The sequence below is a fragment of the Halichoerus grypus genome, chromosome 2 (assembly GCF_964656455.1).
Source record: "Halichoerus grypus chromosome 2, mHalGry1.hap1.1, whole genome shotgun sequence".
Lineage (NCBI taxonomy): Eukaryota > Metazoa > Chordata > Mammalia > Carnivora > Phocidae > Halichoerus > Halichoerus grypus.
In genome coordinates, this window is record NC_135713.1 from 208978374 (window position 1) to 208998231 (window position 19858).

At 44.5% G+C, this 19858-nt stretch overlaps 1 protein-coding gene across 2 annotated transcripts in view; it reads left to right on the top strand.

Moving 5' to 3' along the window:
• Positions 1-138: 138 nt before the first annotated feature.
• FOXK2 (forkhead box K2) overlaps positions 139-19858 on the top strand; it is a 65448-nt gene continuing 45728 nt past the window's right edge. For both annotated transcript variants that reach the window (XR_013445279.1, XM_078066308.1), the window contains exon 1: positions 139-551. Coding sequence is in view for 1 of the 2 variants with exons in the window: in XM_078066308.1 (XP_077922434.1) it covers positions 139-551 (413 nt within the window). In the remaining variant the exon portion in view is untranslated. The remainder of the gene's footprint in view (positions 552-19858) is intronic.

The window sequence follows — 19858 nt, forward strand, 5'->3', positions numbered from 1 at the left end:
CGCCGGCTCGCAGCGCGCCGCGCGTGTCCCGCCCCTCGCCGCCGCTCGTCGCTCGCCGGCCGGCGGCCTCGCGCGGCCCTCAGCTCCGTGGCGGCGGCGGCGGCGGCGGCGGAAGGCGGCCCGGGCCCTCGCAGGCCCATGGCGGCGGCCGCGGCGCTCCCGGGCGCGGGCGGGCCTCCCGCGGGCGGCGGGGCCGGGGGCGGCGGGGGCGCGGGCGGCGGGTCTCCGCCGGGCGGCTGGGCCGTGGCGCGCCTCGAGGGCCGCGAGTTCGAGTACCTGATGAAGAAGCGCTCGGTGACCATCGGGCGCAACTCGTCGCAGGGCTCGGTGGACGTGAGCATGGGCCACTCGAGCTTCATCTCGCGGCGCCACCTCGAGATCTTCACGCCCCCGGGCGGCGGCGGCCATGGCGGGGCGGCCCCGGAGCCGTCCGCGCAGCCCGGGCCCGACGCCGGCGGCGACTTCTACCTGCGCTGCCTTGGCAAGAACGGCGTGTTCGTGGACGGCGTGTTCCAGAGGCGCGGGGCGCCGCCGCTGCAGCTGCCGCGCGTGTGAGTGGGGTCGGGGGCCCGCGGGCGGGGGGCCAGGGGCGGGGGAGGGGGCCGGGGGCGGCGGCCTGGCCGGCGGGGCCGCCGACCCGCGCTTGCCGTGCGGCCCCGGCCCGGGCGCCCGCCCCCGGCCTCGGTCCCGCCCGCGGGGAGGACACGCATGCGGACCCAGACCCGCAGCCCTGCCCTTGGCCGTCCTGTGCACGGCCGGAACCCAGACCGGGACCCAGCCGCCGGGCCAGAGCCCGATCCACGGCCCAGGCGCTCCGGCCTCTCGTTCGCGTGGCCGGAGGCCCGGCAGCTGTGCACGTGGGCCGATGCTCCCCCGGGACTCGCATATATTGTTCGTGAGCGGCGTGTAGGTAGTACCGGGGACGCACGGCGCGGTCTGGCGGTGCAGCGGCCCCACGCTGAAGCCTGCGTTTTCGTAACTTAAAATCCGGATCTTACAGTGATGGGCTGCTTGAGACTTCTTTTGTGCTTCGGGTTTTCAGTAGTGAGGTACTTCAGTGTATGTTCTGAGCTGTAAGGGCTCCTTTTTCCCCATCGTATTTTTAGTAACCCTAAAAATTGCGGCCTCTTCAAGCATGATTCGTTTTTAAATCCGCGCTCTGCACCTTAAAATTGGGGGGAAACTGGACACTCCTAATAGGACTTTGCTTTTCAGTCCGTCGATTATTTAGGAGCTGTTATAAGGTCACGTGGGCTGTTAGGTGAGCTTCACGGGGAGTTGTCAGCCTCCCTACAAAACGGTTCACTTGGTCCTCCGGTTTTATGAAGTTATCATTTACTTTGAAAAACAAACTTGCTGCCTAGGAAATAGTAATTATTCCTCAGGGGCTCCTTTCTAGATCATTGCAAATAAAGCCTTTGTCCACAAACTGAAATTTTTTAACTGCTTTTAGTTGCTGGAAATGCTGATAAGAGCTGTTACTTCTCTTGATTCCTTGATTTTTGTGCGTGTGTGCTGTCTCGTTGCTCCCACGGTCTGGGAAGTCGCACCAGCCGTTTCTGAGTCTTTGATGGGCGTGTTTCAGAGGAGGCTGTGTGTGTGTGTCCTGCAGGCTGGGTAAACTCAGTGGTGGGGCCTGTTCAGTCACACAGTCTGTTGTTTACAAACAACTTGAGGTCACCGCGAAGGATTTTATATCTTTATTCTGAGGGTTTTGAGGTTTTTAAGGAAAATTCTCTTATTGTCATCAGCCAGAACTGTTTATGTTCACATGCTAAACAGGGTAAGTTGACCTTTTGGTGAGGGAGCAGAAATCAGACTTTTTGAGGGGTACAGTGCCACCCAAAGAAGGGCTGAGTAAGAGAGGCCGTGCGGTGGAGGCAGAGCCTCTGACCTTCACCTCCAGCTTGTCTGGGGCCACCAAGGCTTCCATGAGCCCTGCACTTCTTTTTTCTTTTTCTTTTTTTTTAAAGATTTTATTTATTTATTTGACACAGAGAGACACAGCGAGAGAGGGAACACAAGCAGGGGGAGTGGGAGAGGGAGAAGCAGGCTTCCCGCTGAGCAGGGAGCCTGATGCGGGGCTCGATCCCAGGACCCTGGGATCATGACCTGAGCCGAAGGCAGACGCTTAACGACTGAGCCACCCAGGCGCCCCGAGCCCTGCACTTCTTATGGGCCCAGGGATTTTTTTTCACAGAAGGGTTTTGACATTTTTACAGCGTGAAATAAGTAGGTAACTGATAGGACTCTGTAGTGCGTCTCTCTTTGTAAAGCATCATTCCTACTGTTTGGTGCAGAGTGGTAACATTATTGATGAAATAAACGGTGTAAAGACAGTTGGTATTAGCTCAATGTAGATAAATTGTTTTAAAAAATCTTTTTCTTGAAATTAAACGTTTTACAAGTTCTTTTTAAGTCAGAAAGTCAAGTTGTGTAAGTTTAGTATGTGTGCTGCCGAAGCGAGCACTCAAGTTGTGTAAGTTTAAAAGCATGTGTAACTTAGAGCAGTTATGCAGATTTGTCCACTGAATTGAAAATCACTGTACAAGTTAAAAAAAACACGACAATCCATGGTTGGTCTCTTATTTGAATGACAGTGATTTTAGTCCAATTCCAATTTTTGAGTGAATTTGTATTTTGTAGTTAGTGTTAAAATTTTACATACAGAGAACTTGGGGGAGTACATAAGTAATTTAGGCTGAAAGTATGATTTGCCATTTTATTAAAATAGCAAATAATGTATTAATTTAGGGGGAATAGAGAAAGATGAGGTCCATGATCCTGTGTGTTGGCTGTTGTATTTTAAACAGTTTGGGTAGGATCTGTTACAGATGGTTTTTCCATGATGGTTGGTGAGCAGAACCGGGATCCTCAAGTGTGTGTGGGGGGGATTGCTGAACATGCCCATGAGTGCCAGGGCATGTGGTTTTCCAGAAAACAGGTGATTTCCACAAATCCTTGATTTTCAGCCAAGTGTGTGACGCTGTGTGTACAGATGCATAAAGTTTTTCCTCCCCAGGAGCATCTGACTCACCGGAGGTGCAGGTGTTATTGGTCCTGGGGAGTTCTCTGGGGTGGGCTCAGTGGAGGAATCCTGGGCCACCTGTGTGTGTGTGGGGGGGTGCTCCTGGAAGTGAGCTGGTGGAGGTGGCTTTATCGGTGTCCCTGGGCCAGTAGCCTGGTGCTGAAGAACTTAGAATTTAGGCTGGAAGGGACCTTGGGCCTGGTTGTGGAGTGTGAGGTTTGCCTGGGCCTGTTGGAAGCATTTTCAATATGGTCAGTGACAGAATGAAGAATGTCCCCTTTGGGGACAGGGTTCTTACTTGTCTAGGGACCTAGTCTGGTGCCTGAGTGGGCAATAAAGTGTTTTAGGAAGATCTGCTGGGCAGGAATGTCTGGGTGTGTTGTTGCTCTTGCTGTTGCCATGGTAGCAAACTAAGTATAATTTATAAATAAAAATAAGCAACTCTTTAACAGTTGTTCAAGTACTTTGAAATGTCAAGTGAATTTGATATATTTTTGATCAGAAAGGTCCTAGAATATCTAATAGCCAAACATAAATAGAATAGGTTGAATTTGTTACTGCCCCAAACTATTTAACATGTGAAACTACAATTGTGTTTATTTAGAAAAGTGACCCTGTTCCTATGCTAAATGAACTGCCAATCAGTTCGTGATACAGCGTTACTTTCTTGTATGGCATGTTTTAACTTGCAGATTAAGTTTGGTAATGTCACATTTGAAGACTTTCTCATTAAATCAGGGATAGCATCCTCGAAGGTTGGGACTGGAGAGAGGTGAGCAGAGAGTGGCTTCTGGAGCTTTCCAGGCAAAGATTGCAAGAAAAGAACTGAAGGAACTCACAATGACGTGGTCGTGCTTAGAAGTGGGGATGGGGCAGAACCGGGGTTCCCAGAGAATACCAGTAACAGAAAGAGGAGAATAAGCAGAGTGCCAGGTGAGGAGATGGCCTCAAGAAGTGACTCAGATGTCACCAATGTCATGTTCCACAGAGATCCATGGGCTTGGTGATCAGGACCTCTTGGAGGATGAGGAAGGAGGCTGGGTGTGGGGCTCAAGAGTGAGGGGAAGTGAGGGTGTAAGAAGTTTGTGGGGCAGGGGGCTATTGTAAGGAGGATGGAGGTAAGAGTAGGCTTAGGAGGAGTGGAGACCCTGTGGGTCACCAGGGCTAAGTGGGTGAAGGAACCCCCGAGAGATGCAGCTGAGGCCTGGTTGGCCCACAGAGGAGACACAGACGAGGTGTGAAGAACAGGGTTCCTGGTAGGAGAAGATCCAATGGGGCTGTCTTTGAAGACCAGAGCAGACCCACTAGTGTGGTCTGTTGTGTTTTCTTGTTCCAGGGCTGCGGGGTTGGCTGAGATGCCTTCATTTTATGACCTGAGACTGACCAACTTGTATACAAAGCTGAGAGCAGGGAACCAAGATGGCTGGACTCCGGGACCCAGGAGCGGGTGATGCGTAGTGGCATATACATAGCAGAGGGGCAGAGGTGCTTTGCACTTTCAGTGCTCAGCGTACAAATTAATTGCTCTTTAATGACCACTGTGTGCTTTTCTTTAAAAGCTATAATATGCTTTCATTATATTTTATCACTGATATTGGGAACATAGGGCAGCTATTTTTATGTAATTGTTAATTTACTAAGTTAAAAATAACCCAACAAACTGGGTTAATTTCTACTTCACCTAGTATGTAGTAATTCTTCCAGTGGTAAAACTCAGTTTATTTTATTTTATTTTATTTTATTTTTATTTATTTTTTTAAAACTTAGTTTATTTTAATGTTTAATGAGTGGTTTGACACAGTTTAGATTTAAAATAACTTGAATTCATAACACATTTTGAGAAGCAAGCCTATATGACAGGACCTGTAACCTGCAGTGGTCATATGTGTCTGAATGCGTCAGGAGATGGTGAGGACGGGCTCTGGAGCTGGACACTCGGGGGCTAGATTCCACCCCTGCCACTTAACCTGTCTGAATTTTCATTCTTTCTTGTGTAACATGGGATAACTGTGTGACGTTGCATGACACAATTAGCTCTGTGTCTGTGTCCCTCCTCCATCGGGCTGCGTGTGTTTTGTCCATCACAGTGTCCTGGTGTGAAGGAGCCCGTGAGGACTTAATGTGCCAGAAATGTGACACGAGGGCAGCAATGTTCCTGAGGGCCAGCATTCTTCATCTTGCTCATAGCTCTGTACACATGCACACATGCCTGCAGTAAATTGATCTAGGGCCTCTTGGAGTAGTGAGTGAAGTTTGAAGTTCCTTCAGCTGGGAGAGGTTGCCCCCTCCTTCCTAGCACCGAAGCATAAGAACCGGCGGTGGGATGTGGTTGGTGTTATCCAGCAGGCTGGGCCAGGAGAGGTCCATTGGGGGTACCCTTCCTCTGGAAACTTCTATTCTGGTTCTGTTCTGATCCAAACTGTAAGCATCACCATAAAACTTTCCTGATTCAGGAGAAAAGGAAAAGTGCCTTTGCCTTGGGTACAAAGTCAGGGAAGAGAACTGATTAAAAGTTGTGTCCTGTTTGTGGTCTGATTTGAAGGATACTTGCTCATTAATGCCATTGGCTAAACTGTTATTTTGGAAATTAAGGATGGCTTCTCTCCTCAATTGAAGAACTTTGTAGTTTACAATGTACTGTTTTTCTTTTCTTTTTTTAAAGATTTTATTTATTTATTTGACAGAGAGAGACACAGCGAGAGAGGGAACACAAGCAGGGGGAGTGGGAGAGGGAGAAGCAGTCTTCCCGCGGAGCAGGGAGCCCAATGCGGGGCTCGATCCCAGGACCCTGGGATCATGACCTGAGCCGAAGGCAGACGCTTAACAACTGAGCCACCCAGGCGCCCCTGTTTTTCTTTTTAAAACTGCTTTTTTATTGAAGTGTAAGGAACCATATATACTTTTGAAACTTGGGCTATGGTTTCTTCCTGGGAGTCAGTACAGACCTGAAGCTGGGCTCCTCTGCTGGCCTGTCATGTCATCTGAGTGCTTTCCAGGCTGATAGTGGTGCTCAGGACCCTTAGTAGTAGGTCATGGAGCCTGTTCTCAGGACTAGCAGGCCCCCCGCCCCTTTGTGCTGTCAGGCTAAAGGAGGCAGAGATGTTCCCTCCTCATCATCTTGTGCTGTAACTCACCTCGCTCAAGTTTCTTTCTGCTGGTCTTCCAGGGTGTGGGGACTGGGTCCTGTATGTGTTTGTATCCCTCTGGAAATGGCACAGAGCTATCATCACTTGGTTTATAGCCAAAATATGTGTACCCACTGAGTGCTGATTTAGGATGTTACTGTTACGTGAACGTTCTCAAGGACTGATCATCTATTTAGTGATGGGATTCCAGTCAGACTTGATTCCCCAATTACCAGTTCCTCCCATCTAGATCCACAGTTGCAGAAGCTCAGCAAAGCTGCATGCATAATTGGTGGAAATATTCCAGAAGATGAGGCTATTATAGTAACAACAGATTTTCCATTGTGAAAATGCAACAATTCTTGTTTTGCTGAGGAGAGAGAAAGGTGTTTTTGTTTTTTGTTTTTTTTTAATGAAGAAAAGATGGTTTCTAAAATAAGGATTCTTAATGAAAGCATCAACATCTTGGGTAGTATTCTTATCTGTTTAACTTAATTTCTGCATAGCTCATGTTTTCTTTTATGTTTGGGTTTTGGAGCAGTTTACAGTATCTTAAATAACGATAATATAGTAAGTCAGCTTCCCACACTTTTGGTCCCAGTTTTTGATGAGTATTTTTTGAATATGCTAATGAAACAATACACCAGGGCTTAAGGCACACATCACCATTTCTGGGATTTGAAGCAGTTTGAGCACCACGACAAGGTGCTAACTGCTGTCATCCCAGGAAGTGCCCGCATGGGGAGATTAGGAAGCACTTTTTAGAAACCTGCCTTTCCTGGGGTGCCTGGGTGGCTCAGTCAGTTAAGTGTCCAACTCTTGATTTCAGTTTAGATCATGATCTTGGGGTCATGAGATCTAGCCCCAGGTCAAGCTCTGTGGTCATCGTGGAGTCTGCTTGAGATTCTCTCTCTCCCTCTGTTCCTTCCCTCCCCCTCGTGCGTACTTTCTCTCAAAGAAAGCTGCCTTTCCTATATGCATCAATTTCTAGAGTATGTGTGGTGCTCTGCTGAGAATTCCGTAGGGATTTTAGACATTATTTGGCTTTTTTGTCATTTGGGACAGAATGCTTGTGTGTCTTACCCAGTGAAAGGTATCAGAAGTACAACAGTGGTTCTTACCAGGGCCCCCTCCCCTCCCTGGGACATCTGGCAATATCTGGAGACATGCTAGGTTGGCACAACTGAGAGTGGGGTGCTGTTTCTGGCATCTAGTGGGCCGGGCCAGGGACGTTGCTAAAAATATTATAATGCACAGGATAGTCCCTCCCCCCCAACAGATAATGATCCAACCCCAAATGTCAGTAGTGGGGAGGAAGACCCCTCCCCCCCCCCAGCATAGTCTTAGGGTAGTTGATAACAGCAGTTGGATATTATTCTTGGCACTATTGTGAGTGAATCTTAGTAATTTTTTACAGATCATACCTACTTAAAACCTTGAAGCTAACCAAGCATTTGTTTCAAAATTCAGTGGCAGGCCCCTTTCTAAAATGAAGCCTGATGTGGAATCACTCCCTTTGCAGTTTTGGAAGGACACGCACAGAACACCTTCTATAAATCTTACCTAGGTTATAAGATTGGTTTTAGTATTTTAAGGAGTAGCCCACTGTTCTCCCTCTTGGAATATGTACTCTCAGGCATATCTTATTGGTAAAATTATTCTGAAAACATTTACAGTTAATGGGGGAAAAGAGACATTGAATTGTTCTGGTGGGGTGGGGTTTTTTTTTGTTTTGTTTTGTTTTGTTTTTTTCTCTTGGTTTTCCTGAAAAAAATGAACTGATGATATGAGGGAGTATGACATTAGTGTCATACCAAAGACTACTGTCAGATGCCATTTTCTCATGGTATTTTGTTATAATAATTGGCAGCTTGAAACTCATCTTTTGACTTTTACTTGAACAGATGGGATACAAAAAAACCCTAAACAAATAAGTTGGACACTTACTGTTAATATTTTTCTGGTCTTTTTCTGTATATAGTAGCATTTTGAGTGTGTAGGTGATGTTGAGTGTGTAGGTGGTGCAAAAATACTGCATTTTTGCCTGTGTCCTGTATTTTCTTTGCAAACATTTTTGCTACATAACTAATTGACTGTAAGGCAATTTTGCTGTAAAAGATAAAATTGTGAAAAATAAAAAGGACATTTATTAAAAAGGACTCAAAGAAACATGAAAAATGAATAACAAAATTAAAAAGACTTTATTGCTGAGAAGACTGGTTGAGTGTATCTCAGTGCCTGGTGTCCAGTAGGTGCTAGGTCAGTCTTAGGTCCTCTCTCTGTTCTGTGGAGGCAGCTTTCCAGGGTCTTCACTTAAGAGCCACATCTCCGAGGTTGCTTGTTATTTCCTGTCTTTCCACAAACCTCTCCACCTAGGAAAGATTGAGGGTGAGGTAAGAATGAGTAATGCAGGCATTCATTAGTGAACAGTCTCATAGCACTGCTTGGACAAGGGAGGTGAGAGCCTCTTCCCCATGTGATCAGGCTATTTAATCTCTCAGCCTCAGGGTCCTCTTCTTTAAACATGGATATTACTGAATCGACTTCATGGGGTTGTGGTGTGGATTGCCTTTGCCTGATACAGGAGAATTGGCTGAGTAAGCATTAATATTTCTTTAAAGAAAAAAATTTAAATTTCTTGTCTCGAGTATTTTGATTGGAGAGTTTAACCCATTTATGTTTAAAGTAATTACTGTAAGGGAAGACTTCTGCTATTTTGCTGTTCTTTATGTCTTACAGCTTTGTTGTCCTTCATTTTCTTCCTAACTGCTTGATTCTATGTTTAGTTGATCTCCCTTCCTTCCTTCCTTCCTTCCTTCCTTCCTTCCTTCCTTCCTTCCTTCCTTCCTTTCTTTCTTTTTCTTTCTCTTTCTTTCCTTTTTTTTCTTTCTTTCTTTCTTTCTTTCTTTTTCTTTCTTTCTTTCTTTCTTTTTCTTTCTTTTTTTCCTTTCTATTTCTTTCTTTCTTTCTTTCTTTCTTTCTTTCTTTCTTTCTTTCTTTCTTTCTTTCTTTCGTAAACTGTTGTGATTTTCTCTGTGGTTACCATGGGGATTATATTTAACATCCTAAATTTATTTATTTATTTATTTTTAAGATTTTATTTAGTTATTTGACAGAGAGAGAGACAGCAAGAGAGGGAACATAAGCAGGGGGAGTGGGAGAGGGAGAAGCAAGCTTCCCGCCAAGCAGGGAGCCCGATGTGCGACTCGATCCCAGGACCCCGGGATCATGACCTGAGCCGAAGGCAGATGCTCAATGACTGAGCCACCCAGGCACCCTAAGATCCTAAATTTAAAGCCATCTATTTTGAAATGATATCAACCTCAAAAACTCTCCTCCTGTATATATCCTTCCTCCTCCCTTTTATGTTGTCACAGATTACGTCTTTATACATTGTGTGCCAAATAACATATTTATAATTTTTTTATGCATTTGTATTTTGAATCCTATAAGAAATCAAAAGTGGAATTACAAACCAAAATGACAGTAATATGAACTTTTATATTTTCTCATGTATTTACCTACACTGGAGCTCTTTATTTCTTCATATGGTTTTGAGTAACTGTTTAGTGATCTTTTATTTCCACCTGAAGGACTCCCTTTAACTTTTCTTCTAGGGCAGGTCTAGTGTTAATGAACTCCCTCAATTTTTTTTTTTTTTTAATGAGGAATGTCTTAATTTCTCTCTCATTTTTGAAGGACAGGTTTGCCAGATATAATTCTCAGCTGACAGTTTTAATTTTTTAATTAATTAATTTTTTTTTAGCACTTTAAATGTCATCTCACTGTCTTCCGGCCTTCATGGCTTCTGATGAGAAATCAGCCATTAACCTTATTGAGTCCTTGTATGTAACAGGTTACTTCTCTCTTGCTGCTTTCAAGATTCTCCCTTTGTCTTTTGGTGGTTAATTGTAATGTCTTGATATGGGTCCTTTGAGTTTATCCTACTTGGCGTTTATGGAGTTTCTTGGGTTTGTAGGTTTTTATGTCTTTCATCAGATTTGGGATGTTTTCGGCCTTTATTTTTTCAAATATTTTCCTTCTACCTCTTTTTCTTTTCTTCTTTTGGGACTCCCATAATATGTATGTTGGTCTACTTACTGATGTCCCATGAGTCCTTTAAGGCTCTTTTCAGTCTTTTTTTTTTTCCTTTCTGCTCCTCAGACTTGATAATTTCAGTTATCCTATCTTTAAGTTTGTGGATTCTTTGTTCTGCCTTCTCAAACATGCTGCTGGACCACTATGGTAAATTTTTCATTTCATTTACAGTACTTTTCAACTTCAAGATTGCTGTTTTGTCCCTTCTTATAATTTCTGGTTTTTTTTTTCGTTCCTTTGTAATTTTCCTGACTTCCTTTAGTTCTTTGTGTTTTTGTTTAGTTATTTGAGCACATAACATGACATGGTTGTTTTTTTGAAACTTTTTTTTTTTTTTTTTTTTTTAGATTTTATTTTAGAGTAATCTCTACACCCAATGTGGGGCTCTAATTTACAACCCTGAGATCAGGAGTCATATGCTCTACCAACTGATTAAGCCAGGTGCCCGTGACATGGTTGTTTTAAAGTCTTTGTCTAGCAAGGCCTGTCTCACCTTCTTCAGAGACGGTTTCTTTTCATTTATTTTGTTCTTTTGACTGAATCATGCTTTCCTGTTCTTTGTGTGCCTTTTGATTTTGTTGTCTTTGAAAACGGGACATTTGGCTATTACAACGTAATAACTCTGGAAATCAGATTCTCCTTCCCTAAGGTTTGTTGTTTTTTATTTGTTGAAGGCTGTAGGAGTTCTCTTTGCCTAGTGACTTGTCCAGACTATTATTCCAAAGACTATTTTCCTTCACAATGTAGTCCCTGAAGTCCTGTTTCATATCTTGTGTTTAACTGGTGTTTCGACAGAGATTTCCTGAACATAAGCAACTCTCCTATCTCCCATTCTTTGCATATTGGCTCTGTGCCTGGGCCCTCCTTCAGCTCTTGATCAGGCTTGCACTGTGCCTAGGGATCAGCCCAAGGTGAAAACCTGGGGTCTTCTCAGGTCTTGTATAAGCATGCATCTTGCCCTGGACATGTGTGCAATATTCTGAACTTCCTAATATGACCTGCTACTTTTGAATGTCCTGATTTCCCCGAGAAACTCTCCCTAGCTTTTGCCTTAGCAGTGTATTGTATGTTTAGACTAATCTTTTGCCACAGGTTCTGAGGGTTGTTATTCAACTTGCAGTGTTTTCAAGCTTTTTCAGCCTGAGTTTTGAGTTAAATGAAACACCAGAGGAGTGCCTGTGTCATTCCTTCAGGTAGTCTGTGGCAGGTTAGAATAGACATACACAATAAATAGTGAACAAAGTCTGTTCTGTTCCCTAGAACCAGGAAAACAGCCCCATACTGGCAACCCTGGCTGTTACCACTTTAAGACTGTTTTTACTTTAAGACTATTACTTTAAGACCTTTTATGTTTTAAGGCCATTTGTGCTTCAAGATCAAGGCCTGCTGCTTCCCTGCCAGAGAGAGAGGCAGGGGCAGCAAAATCTAAAACCTGCCTGCCGTTCTGTGGTACCTCTTTCCTGATTCAGCACTTGGTGGTTGCAGACTTCTGACTGCCTTGCAGAGTTTTCACAAATTGGTTCTGACAGTTGCTGCATGTTTTCCAGTGTTTGTGTGTGTATTTATGTGTGGGGTGAGGGTGAATGAGAACTTGGAGCTTCTTAATGAGCTCTTTTGCTGATGTCACTCCTGATGGTCAGTTTTTCTGAGTGAAAATTTTAATTCTTTTAATTCTCATTTTTTGGTCATTTTGCACTGAGTGTGAAATAGTAGCAGTTCTTTTTCTTGGATTTAGTGATGTGACAACATTTTATTTATTTATTTATTTTTTAAAAGATTTTATTTATTTATTTGAGAGAGAGAGAGTGAGAGAGAGCACATGAGAAGGGGGAGGGTCAGACGGAGAAGCAGACTCCGTGCCCAGCAGGGAGCCCGATGCGGGACTTGATCCAGGGACTCCAGGATCATGACCTGAGCCGAAGGCAGTTGCTTAATCAACTGAGCCACCCAGGCGCCCCAATGTGACAACATTTTAATAAAATCAAATTTATTATTCCATTTTTAAAAAGTGAAATTTCTTAATTACCTCGAGTGCAAAATAACATGAAAGTCAGGCTGTCATTCTTAATAAGTCAATCTTGGCGGGGCGCCTGGGTGGCTCAGTCAGTGAAGCATCTGCCTTCGGCTCAGGTTATGATCTCAGGGTCCTGGGCTCGAGCCCCACATCAGGCTCCTTGTTTAGCATAGTCTGCTTCTCCCTTTCCCTCTGACCCTCTTCCCCCCTTGTACACTCTCACTCTCTTTCTCTGTGTCTCAATTAAAGTAAATAAAATCTTTAAAAAAATTAAGTCTATCTTGGCTATTAGTAATTTGAATCAGGAAATATGAAATTCTTCATTGGTCTTATACTGTTGATATGTTGATTTCATTTTCTTTAAAATCGCCCCCCCCAAGCCAAGACCATAATAGTGATTTTTGTTAAAGAAATGTTTCCAAATACCTGAGTCCTAGGAAGAACATTTTGCTTTAACAGAAAGGAAGAAATAATTTTGCATTTAAGTTATTGTAATGTTTTAAAATGTTACCATGTATGTAGCACGCCAGTGGGGAGGGTGGAATTCTTACCTATGCTTGGTGATGAGGATGGGATAGCAGCTGCCCATGAGGGCACACTGGCTTTCCCAGCACCTGCTCTCAGTTGCTCTATGAATTCTGTTGAATTGACTTTTTTTTTTTTAAGATTTTATTTATTTGAGAGAGAGAACGCCCAAGTGTGATTGGGGGGGTGGGGCGCGGGGAGGAGCAGAGGGAAAGAGAGAATCCTGAGCAGACTCCGAGCTGAGCGTGGAGCCTCACACAGGGCTGGATCCCATGACCCTGAGACCAGGACCTGAGCCGAAATCAAGAGTCAGCCGCTCACCTGACAGAGCCACCCAGGCGCCCCTCTGTTGAATTGATTCTTGTCCCTATTTTAGGAGAGAATTGAGGCTTGGAGAGTGTTAATCCAAAGGTGTATAGCTTAGAAATGCTAGATTCAAACCCACATCCAGTTTTTTTGCCATTGTTTTTAATCACTAAGCTCTGTTCAAAGCCAAAAAACAGCCATTAATTAGAAGATTGGAAAATCTACAAGACAAACTAAAATAGGTTTTTAAATTGCACTAATTTATCTAATTTTTTTTGGCATTTAGATTATGTAAACTACCCTATGCCCAAGGAAATACCATATAGCCATTAAAGTGTATTTATCCACATAGAAAGAAGTTCCCATATTTAGCCAGAAAAGTTCAAGAACAGTATGTGTGGAGTAATTGCATTGGTGGAATTGTATGTAAGTGTTTGTGTGTGGTATACCCAATGCATATCTGGATTTAAAACGCCATTAAGGGGCGCCTGGGTGGCTCAGTCGGTTAAGCGTCTGCCTTCGGCTCAGGTCATGATCCCAGGGTCCCGGGATTGAGCCCACATTGGGGCTCCCTGCTCCACGGGGAGTCTGCTTCTCCCTCTGCCCCTCCCCCTGCTCATACTCTTTCTCTCTCTCTCAAATAAATAAATAAATCTTTTATTTTAAAAAAAATTTTTTAAAGATTTTATTTATTTATTTGACAGGGAGAGAACAAGCAGGGGCAGTGTCCTGGGATTGAGCCCCACGTCAGGCTCCCTGCTCAGCGGAGGAGTCTGCTTCTCCCCGTCCCCCTGCTCATGCTCTCTCTCACACTCACTCTCTTTCAAATAAATACATAAAATCTTTAAAAAATAAAAATAATCACCAGTTTTCAAAAATCTGAGGTTTGCCCTTCTGCTCTAAAGGAGGAATAAGAAGTAATGTGGAATCAGTTATTGGTGTAAATGCTACATGGCCCCCACATGTTGAGGTTTCTGTGTTTTGTTTGAGTTGCTGTCATAGGGCAGTATAATAGGAATTTTAGTCCTTCTCTGGCTTTCTGATTAGCAAAGAAAATCAGATTCATGAAAAGTAAGTTGTTGAGGGGCACCTGGGTGGCTCAGCCATGTCTGCCTTCAGCTCAGGTCATGATCCCAGGGTCCTGGGATCGAGCCCTATACCGGGGTCCGTGCTCGGCGGGAGGCCTGCTTCTCCCTTTCCCACTCCCCCCTGCTTGTGTTCCCTCTCTTGATGTCTCTCTCTCTGTGTGTCAAAAAATAAAAATAAAATCTTAAAAAAATAAGTTGAGTTATTGGGGCTTGTGCTAAAGATTTTTTTTTTTCCTAAGATTTTATTTATTTGACAGAGAGATAGCGAGAGCAGGAACACAAGCAGGGGGAGTGGGAGAGGGAGAAGCCGGCTTCGCACCAAGCAGGGAGCCCGATGGGGGCTCGATCCCAGGACCCTGGGATCATGACCTGAGCCGAAGGCAGATGCTTAATGGCTGAGCCACCCAGGCGCCCCCTGCTAAAGATTTTATCTATGGATACAAAGAAAGCTTTTCTTTTTTGTTTTTGAAAAAAAAGGAAGGGTTGCTTCTCCTAAGTATGTGCCAGACCTTCCTGTCTGTTGTTGGCATCTATGCTTTGGACAGTTGAGTCACTCTTCTCCTACCCTGTTGTAATGTGTCTTTTTTTTTTTTTGGTTGTCTGGGCACCTGTCCTTGCTCTGGTTGGGGTGAGCCCAGGGGTCTTGGATGGTGATTGAGGCAGCGCAGGGGCTGCAGGGCACCTCTCTTGTTTAAAGGTAAATACTTTAAACTACAGTACAAACATTCTTTCTTTCTGATCTCAGATCTCTCCTTCACAGTGAGCTAGAGTCCATGAGGAAACTCTGCTTTTTTTGAGTGGAGTGCATAGTGGTTGAGCTCCTTCATGCAGAGCTATGACGTGAGGGCCAAGGAGACATGGCTCTGCCTTGGCAGAGGCAGAAATGTTGTTGTAGTCACTGTGAGGGTCAGGGAAAGGCAGGGGCAGGGAGGCCCGGGGCAGTTGGCATAAGACAGTCTAGAAAGCTGTGTATGTCGACAGATGGGCCGGGGGCCTGGGGCTGGGTAGCACCTTGCCTGTCTGGGAGTTTGTCCTTCACCATCCAGGGACCTCTGGTGGTGAGCAGAAGGGTGATCCCATGACCACATAGTGGGCCTGTGTCTGAGGAGAGGGGGGCTGGAGATGGATGGCAGAGCCAGGCCTGAGTCTGGCCACTGGTGACCAGACACAGAAGCTAGCAGGGGTTTAAACAGGAGGCTGGTCTGCAGAACCTTGGGCAGACCATGGGACAGAGATCTTTTGGGATTCTAGAAGGGTGACCCAGTGCTTATCACTCAGTTCCTGGCATCCACCACAAAGGCTGGGCATTGCTGCCCCTCCACACGGATCCTGTTTCTGCAGAGAAACATGCACATTCTTGCCTTCAGATCAGGTTTTGCAGCCAAACAAATAACACCAAAACCAGGCTTTGGGGATTTCAGAATTGTAGATGAGTGATTGTGAACCTATAGAGTGTATTTCTCTTTTGTTCTAAAAATGCAAACTCACTGTGGCTCTTGTCTTCATGGTTTCTGATGGCCAGCAGAACCCTAGCCATCACCTCTGCATTCCAGGCAGCAGGGTGGGCACTTCACAAAGTCCCAGGTACTTCTGTGCATTTTCTTGCCTCATGCTGGGATTTATGGCCATACTTGGCTACCTGGGAGTAGGGAAGCAGGCACCCGTAGGTGCTCTTGCAATGAGGGAGGAGCAGGAATGTTGGGCAGCTTGCAGAGGTGAGGGAATTGCGGCTGCCAGGCATGCGTCTGGGCTCCAGTTGATGGAACGTTGGTGCTGCTGATGGAGTCTGAACACAGGAGGCAGAGCAAGTGCCCAGCCCTGCTGGGGAGTGTGACACGGAGGCTCCTGGCTGGCTGCTGTGCATTTGGGCACTGATATTCTACTCCCGTGGGCTGTTTCGTTTGTTTGTTTGTTTGTTTTTTTCTGGTTTTGCCCTTCAATTTTTACTGCACTTCCTTCATTCTGTGTGTTTCTTGTCTTGGGCCCTTTTTGATCTGTGGAGTGCTAGAATCCAAGCTGGGTGAAGTAGAAGCTCCACCACGGAGATGTATGTGCTGAGGTGGTCTCAGGTGCTTCTCAAGGACTGGGATGTCTCTCTTCCGCTCTGTGGTATTTCCCAGTGGTGGTATCCTTAGTCTCCACAGACAAGAATTATGAATTCACTCCTGGCTGGAGGGAGAGGAACCGAGGGAGGGGAAGGACCTACGCTTGTGTTCTCCAGAGTCACCTGTTTGACAGTGTGAGAAGACGTGGAAGCACACCGCTTGGTTCTGCATGCGCCTTGAGCCACAGTGGACGGGGTGCTGAGACCAGCAGCCTCATCAGGACCACGTGGGTGTGGAGTGGCACCAGGTCCTTGGCAGAGGGCAGTGTGTGCCCCATGAGGAGGTCCTGGGAGTAAACCCACACCTCATAGCCACCCTAACCCATGGGAAGTGGTTGGATTTCGTCTGGACCTGTTAAATTGGAGGTGATGAGAAAAATCCCTCAGGGTTGTACTAAGGCACAGATTACTTTGGTTTTTGCAATTTTGACATCAGCTGTGAAAGCACATCATTTTTTTTTTTTTTTTTTTTTTTTAGATTTTATTTATTTATTTGAGACAGAGAGAATGAGAGAGAGAGAGAGAGCACATGAGATGGGGGAGGGTCAGAGGGAGAAGCAGGCTCCCTGCCGAGCAGGGAGCCCGATGCGGGACTCGATCCAGGGACTCCAGGATCATGACCTGAGCCGAAGGCAGTCGCTTAACCAACTGAGCCACCCAGGCGCCCGAAAGCACATCATTTTATGTGGTAAACCCAGTAAGGAACAAGTAGGATGTGCTCTCAGACTTGTGGGGCCTGTTGTCAAAGTGTCCCTCCCCAAATTCAGGATTCTTATCCCTTCATGCCCCATTATCCCTTTGCTCCCTCCCTCTAGGAAGCATGGAAGGTACAGGATTGTGTCTGTCTCACACCCCCTTGCTGACTTCATTACCGTCATCATGGTGACATGTTGGCCCTGCTTCTTGGTGGTAGAATTAAAAATATCCATGCTTGACCTCCCTCCCCCTTCAGAGACTGGTTAACTAGGGAAGTGGGGGCCATGGGGTGTGTGTGTGTATTTTGAAAAAACTCTCCAGCAGCTTCTGGCAGGCACTCAAGGTTAGAAAGCACCATTTAGGAGAAAGAATTTAAAACTTAGCAGTTGGTTGCAGGTTTTTTTGTGCTGGAGTGCATCAAGCTAATCTGGCACTTGGTTGAGGGCTAACCACCAGCCTACTGATTGGGACTGTGGGCTAGAGTTTTGGGTATCCATTTAGGAGAGTAAGGTCCAAGGAATTCATATACTTGTTGAATTGATTTGGTACGATGCTGGTGGTCTTTAAAATGTTCAAGTAAAGTTTATTTTAAAATATTAAAAAGTTCTAAGTAATATAAAATAATGCTTGTGATAGAACATTTTGAACTGTAAAAATGGTTAAGAAAAATCACCTATAATCCCACCACCCAGAGTAGCCATTGTTAATACAAAATATATGCATTACTCTATGAATAGTTTTGAATTTTTTATTTTTTGAATTTGCTTTTAAATGGTAGCTTTAAATCCTATTGTAGGTAGGATTTTTGTCTCCTCTTTTTACTCAACGTGATTTTCCCATGGTGTTAATTCTTTAAACATCCATTGTAATTGGCTGAAAGAGCTTCTGTATATATATATATATATTTTTTAAAGATTTTATTTATCCATTTGAGAGAGACAATGAGATAGAGAGAGCATGAGAGGGGGGAGGGTCAGAGGGAGAAGCAGACTCCCTGCCAAGCAGGGAGCCCGATGCGGGACTCGATCCCAGGACTCCAGGATCATGACCTGAGCCGAAGGCAGTCGCCTAACCAACTGAGCCACCCAGGTGCCCCAAGAGCTTCTGTATATTTGACACGTATGATTTACTTTACCATCCTCCATTATTCAGCATTTAGATTAATTATTTTTGCTATTGCAAACAATATTGCAATTGAATTTTAAAGTATTAGATTCTTGGTAATGATGTTCCTGTGTTGAATGCATATTTCCATTTTAAGTGTTCCCTGCTTTCTTTTTATTAAAAATATTAAACATGTAGTACCATTAAGTTCATTTTGCAAAAGGAAAGATCACCCCGAGTCTACCATTCACACACTCATCTTCATTGTCCGGAATCCTTTTGTTGTCCATTCTCTGCATGTGGATGCAGTGCATGGGATGGGGGAAAGGTGGCAGGCTGTTCTGGACTGCTGCGTGGGGGCTCCTCTGTGTAGCATGTTGGGGTATAAAATGAACAAAGTGTTCAGCACCATGTTTTATATGGAATAAAAACCCCACCAAATTTAGGGTATTTCTTCCAGCCAGGCCCTCCTGAGCCAGGCTCTGCCATGGACACAGTGAGGATGGGCTCCCAGCCCAGCAGTCAAGATGAGTCCTGGAGAGTCTTCATGTTCTCTATTTCTTGGTTTATTTTCTGGCAGAGAGAGAAAACACTTGGGAATTTTTTTAAACTAGGAGGCAATGAGGTTTCTTCTTGAAGTGGAAAACTTGACATGGGGATAGGAGGAAGAAATGGAGGAGGATTGAGGCTTTTACAGCTATGAAGCTGACTTTTGCATCAAATATCTGTATTTAAATTTGGCTTATTTGAAGTTACTGGTATTTTAAATTTGCAACTACAGCTTGAATGCTGAATTTTATTTATTTAAAAAAGATTTTATTTTTAATTTTTATTAAAAAATTTTATTTTTATTTTTAAGTAATCTCTATGCCTAGCGTGGGGCTTGAACTCACAACCTTGAGATCAAAAGTTGCATGCTCTACTGACAGAGCCAGCCAGGTGCCCCTAAATGCTGAATTTTATTTATTTGTATTTGTATTTATTTTTCTTTTAAAGGAGGGGGGGAGTGCGCTAAAGAGAGAGAGGGAATGCGTGCATGCACTAGGGGGAGGAGCAGAGGGAGAGAGAACCTTAAGCAGGCTCCACACCCAGTGTGGTGCCCACCCGGGGCTTGATCTCACGACCCTGAGATCATGACCTGAGCCAAAATCAAGAATTGGACCCTTAACCGACTGGGCTACCCAGGTGCCCCAAATGCTAAATTTTAAAACTTAAGTTATGTTGAGATGAACTGCAAAGAATAATGTGTTAAACATTTTTTTTTGCTTATATGTAGAAGCGAAGAAAAGACATTAAAATTTCAGTAAAATTAAGTTATTAATTGTGGACCTAGTGACATTTGCTTCATTGTGTGTGTCATTTGTCATAGTAAGCAGAGGCTTAGAGAAGGAGCAGCACAGATCTCATTGAGTACACCTATAAACACTACTTTTTGAAATCTCATTCCTAGCAGCATTCTTTCTTTTAGTTGTACCTTCTTTTTAACATAGTCATGGACTGCTAAAAGCTAACTACTTCAGAGTGAGACATTTTAAAAGTTATTAATAATATCGGATACAGTCCTTCCTCTTCCCTTCCCCCTCTCAGAGAAGAATTTGAAAAAATGAGTGGAAAGGTGAGACTATAGAAGAAAGTGCTTGACAGAATCCCCTTCTGGACCAAACCTCTGAAATGTTTTATACTGTATAATTGTAGAGTATGAGTGAAGTTTATCAGTTGCAAATGTAAAAGAAACTAATGTTCATTGTAGAAAATGTACAAGGGGCAGAA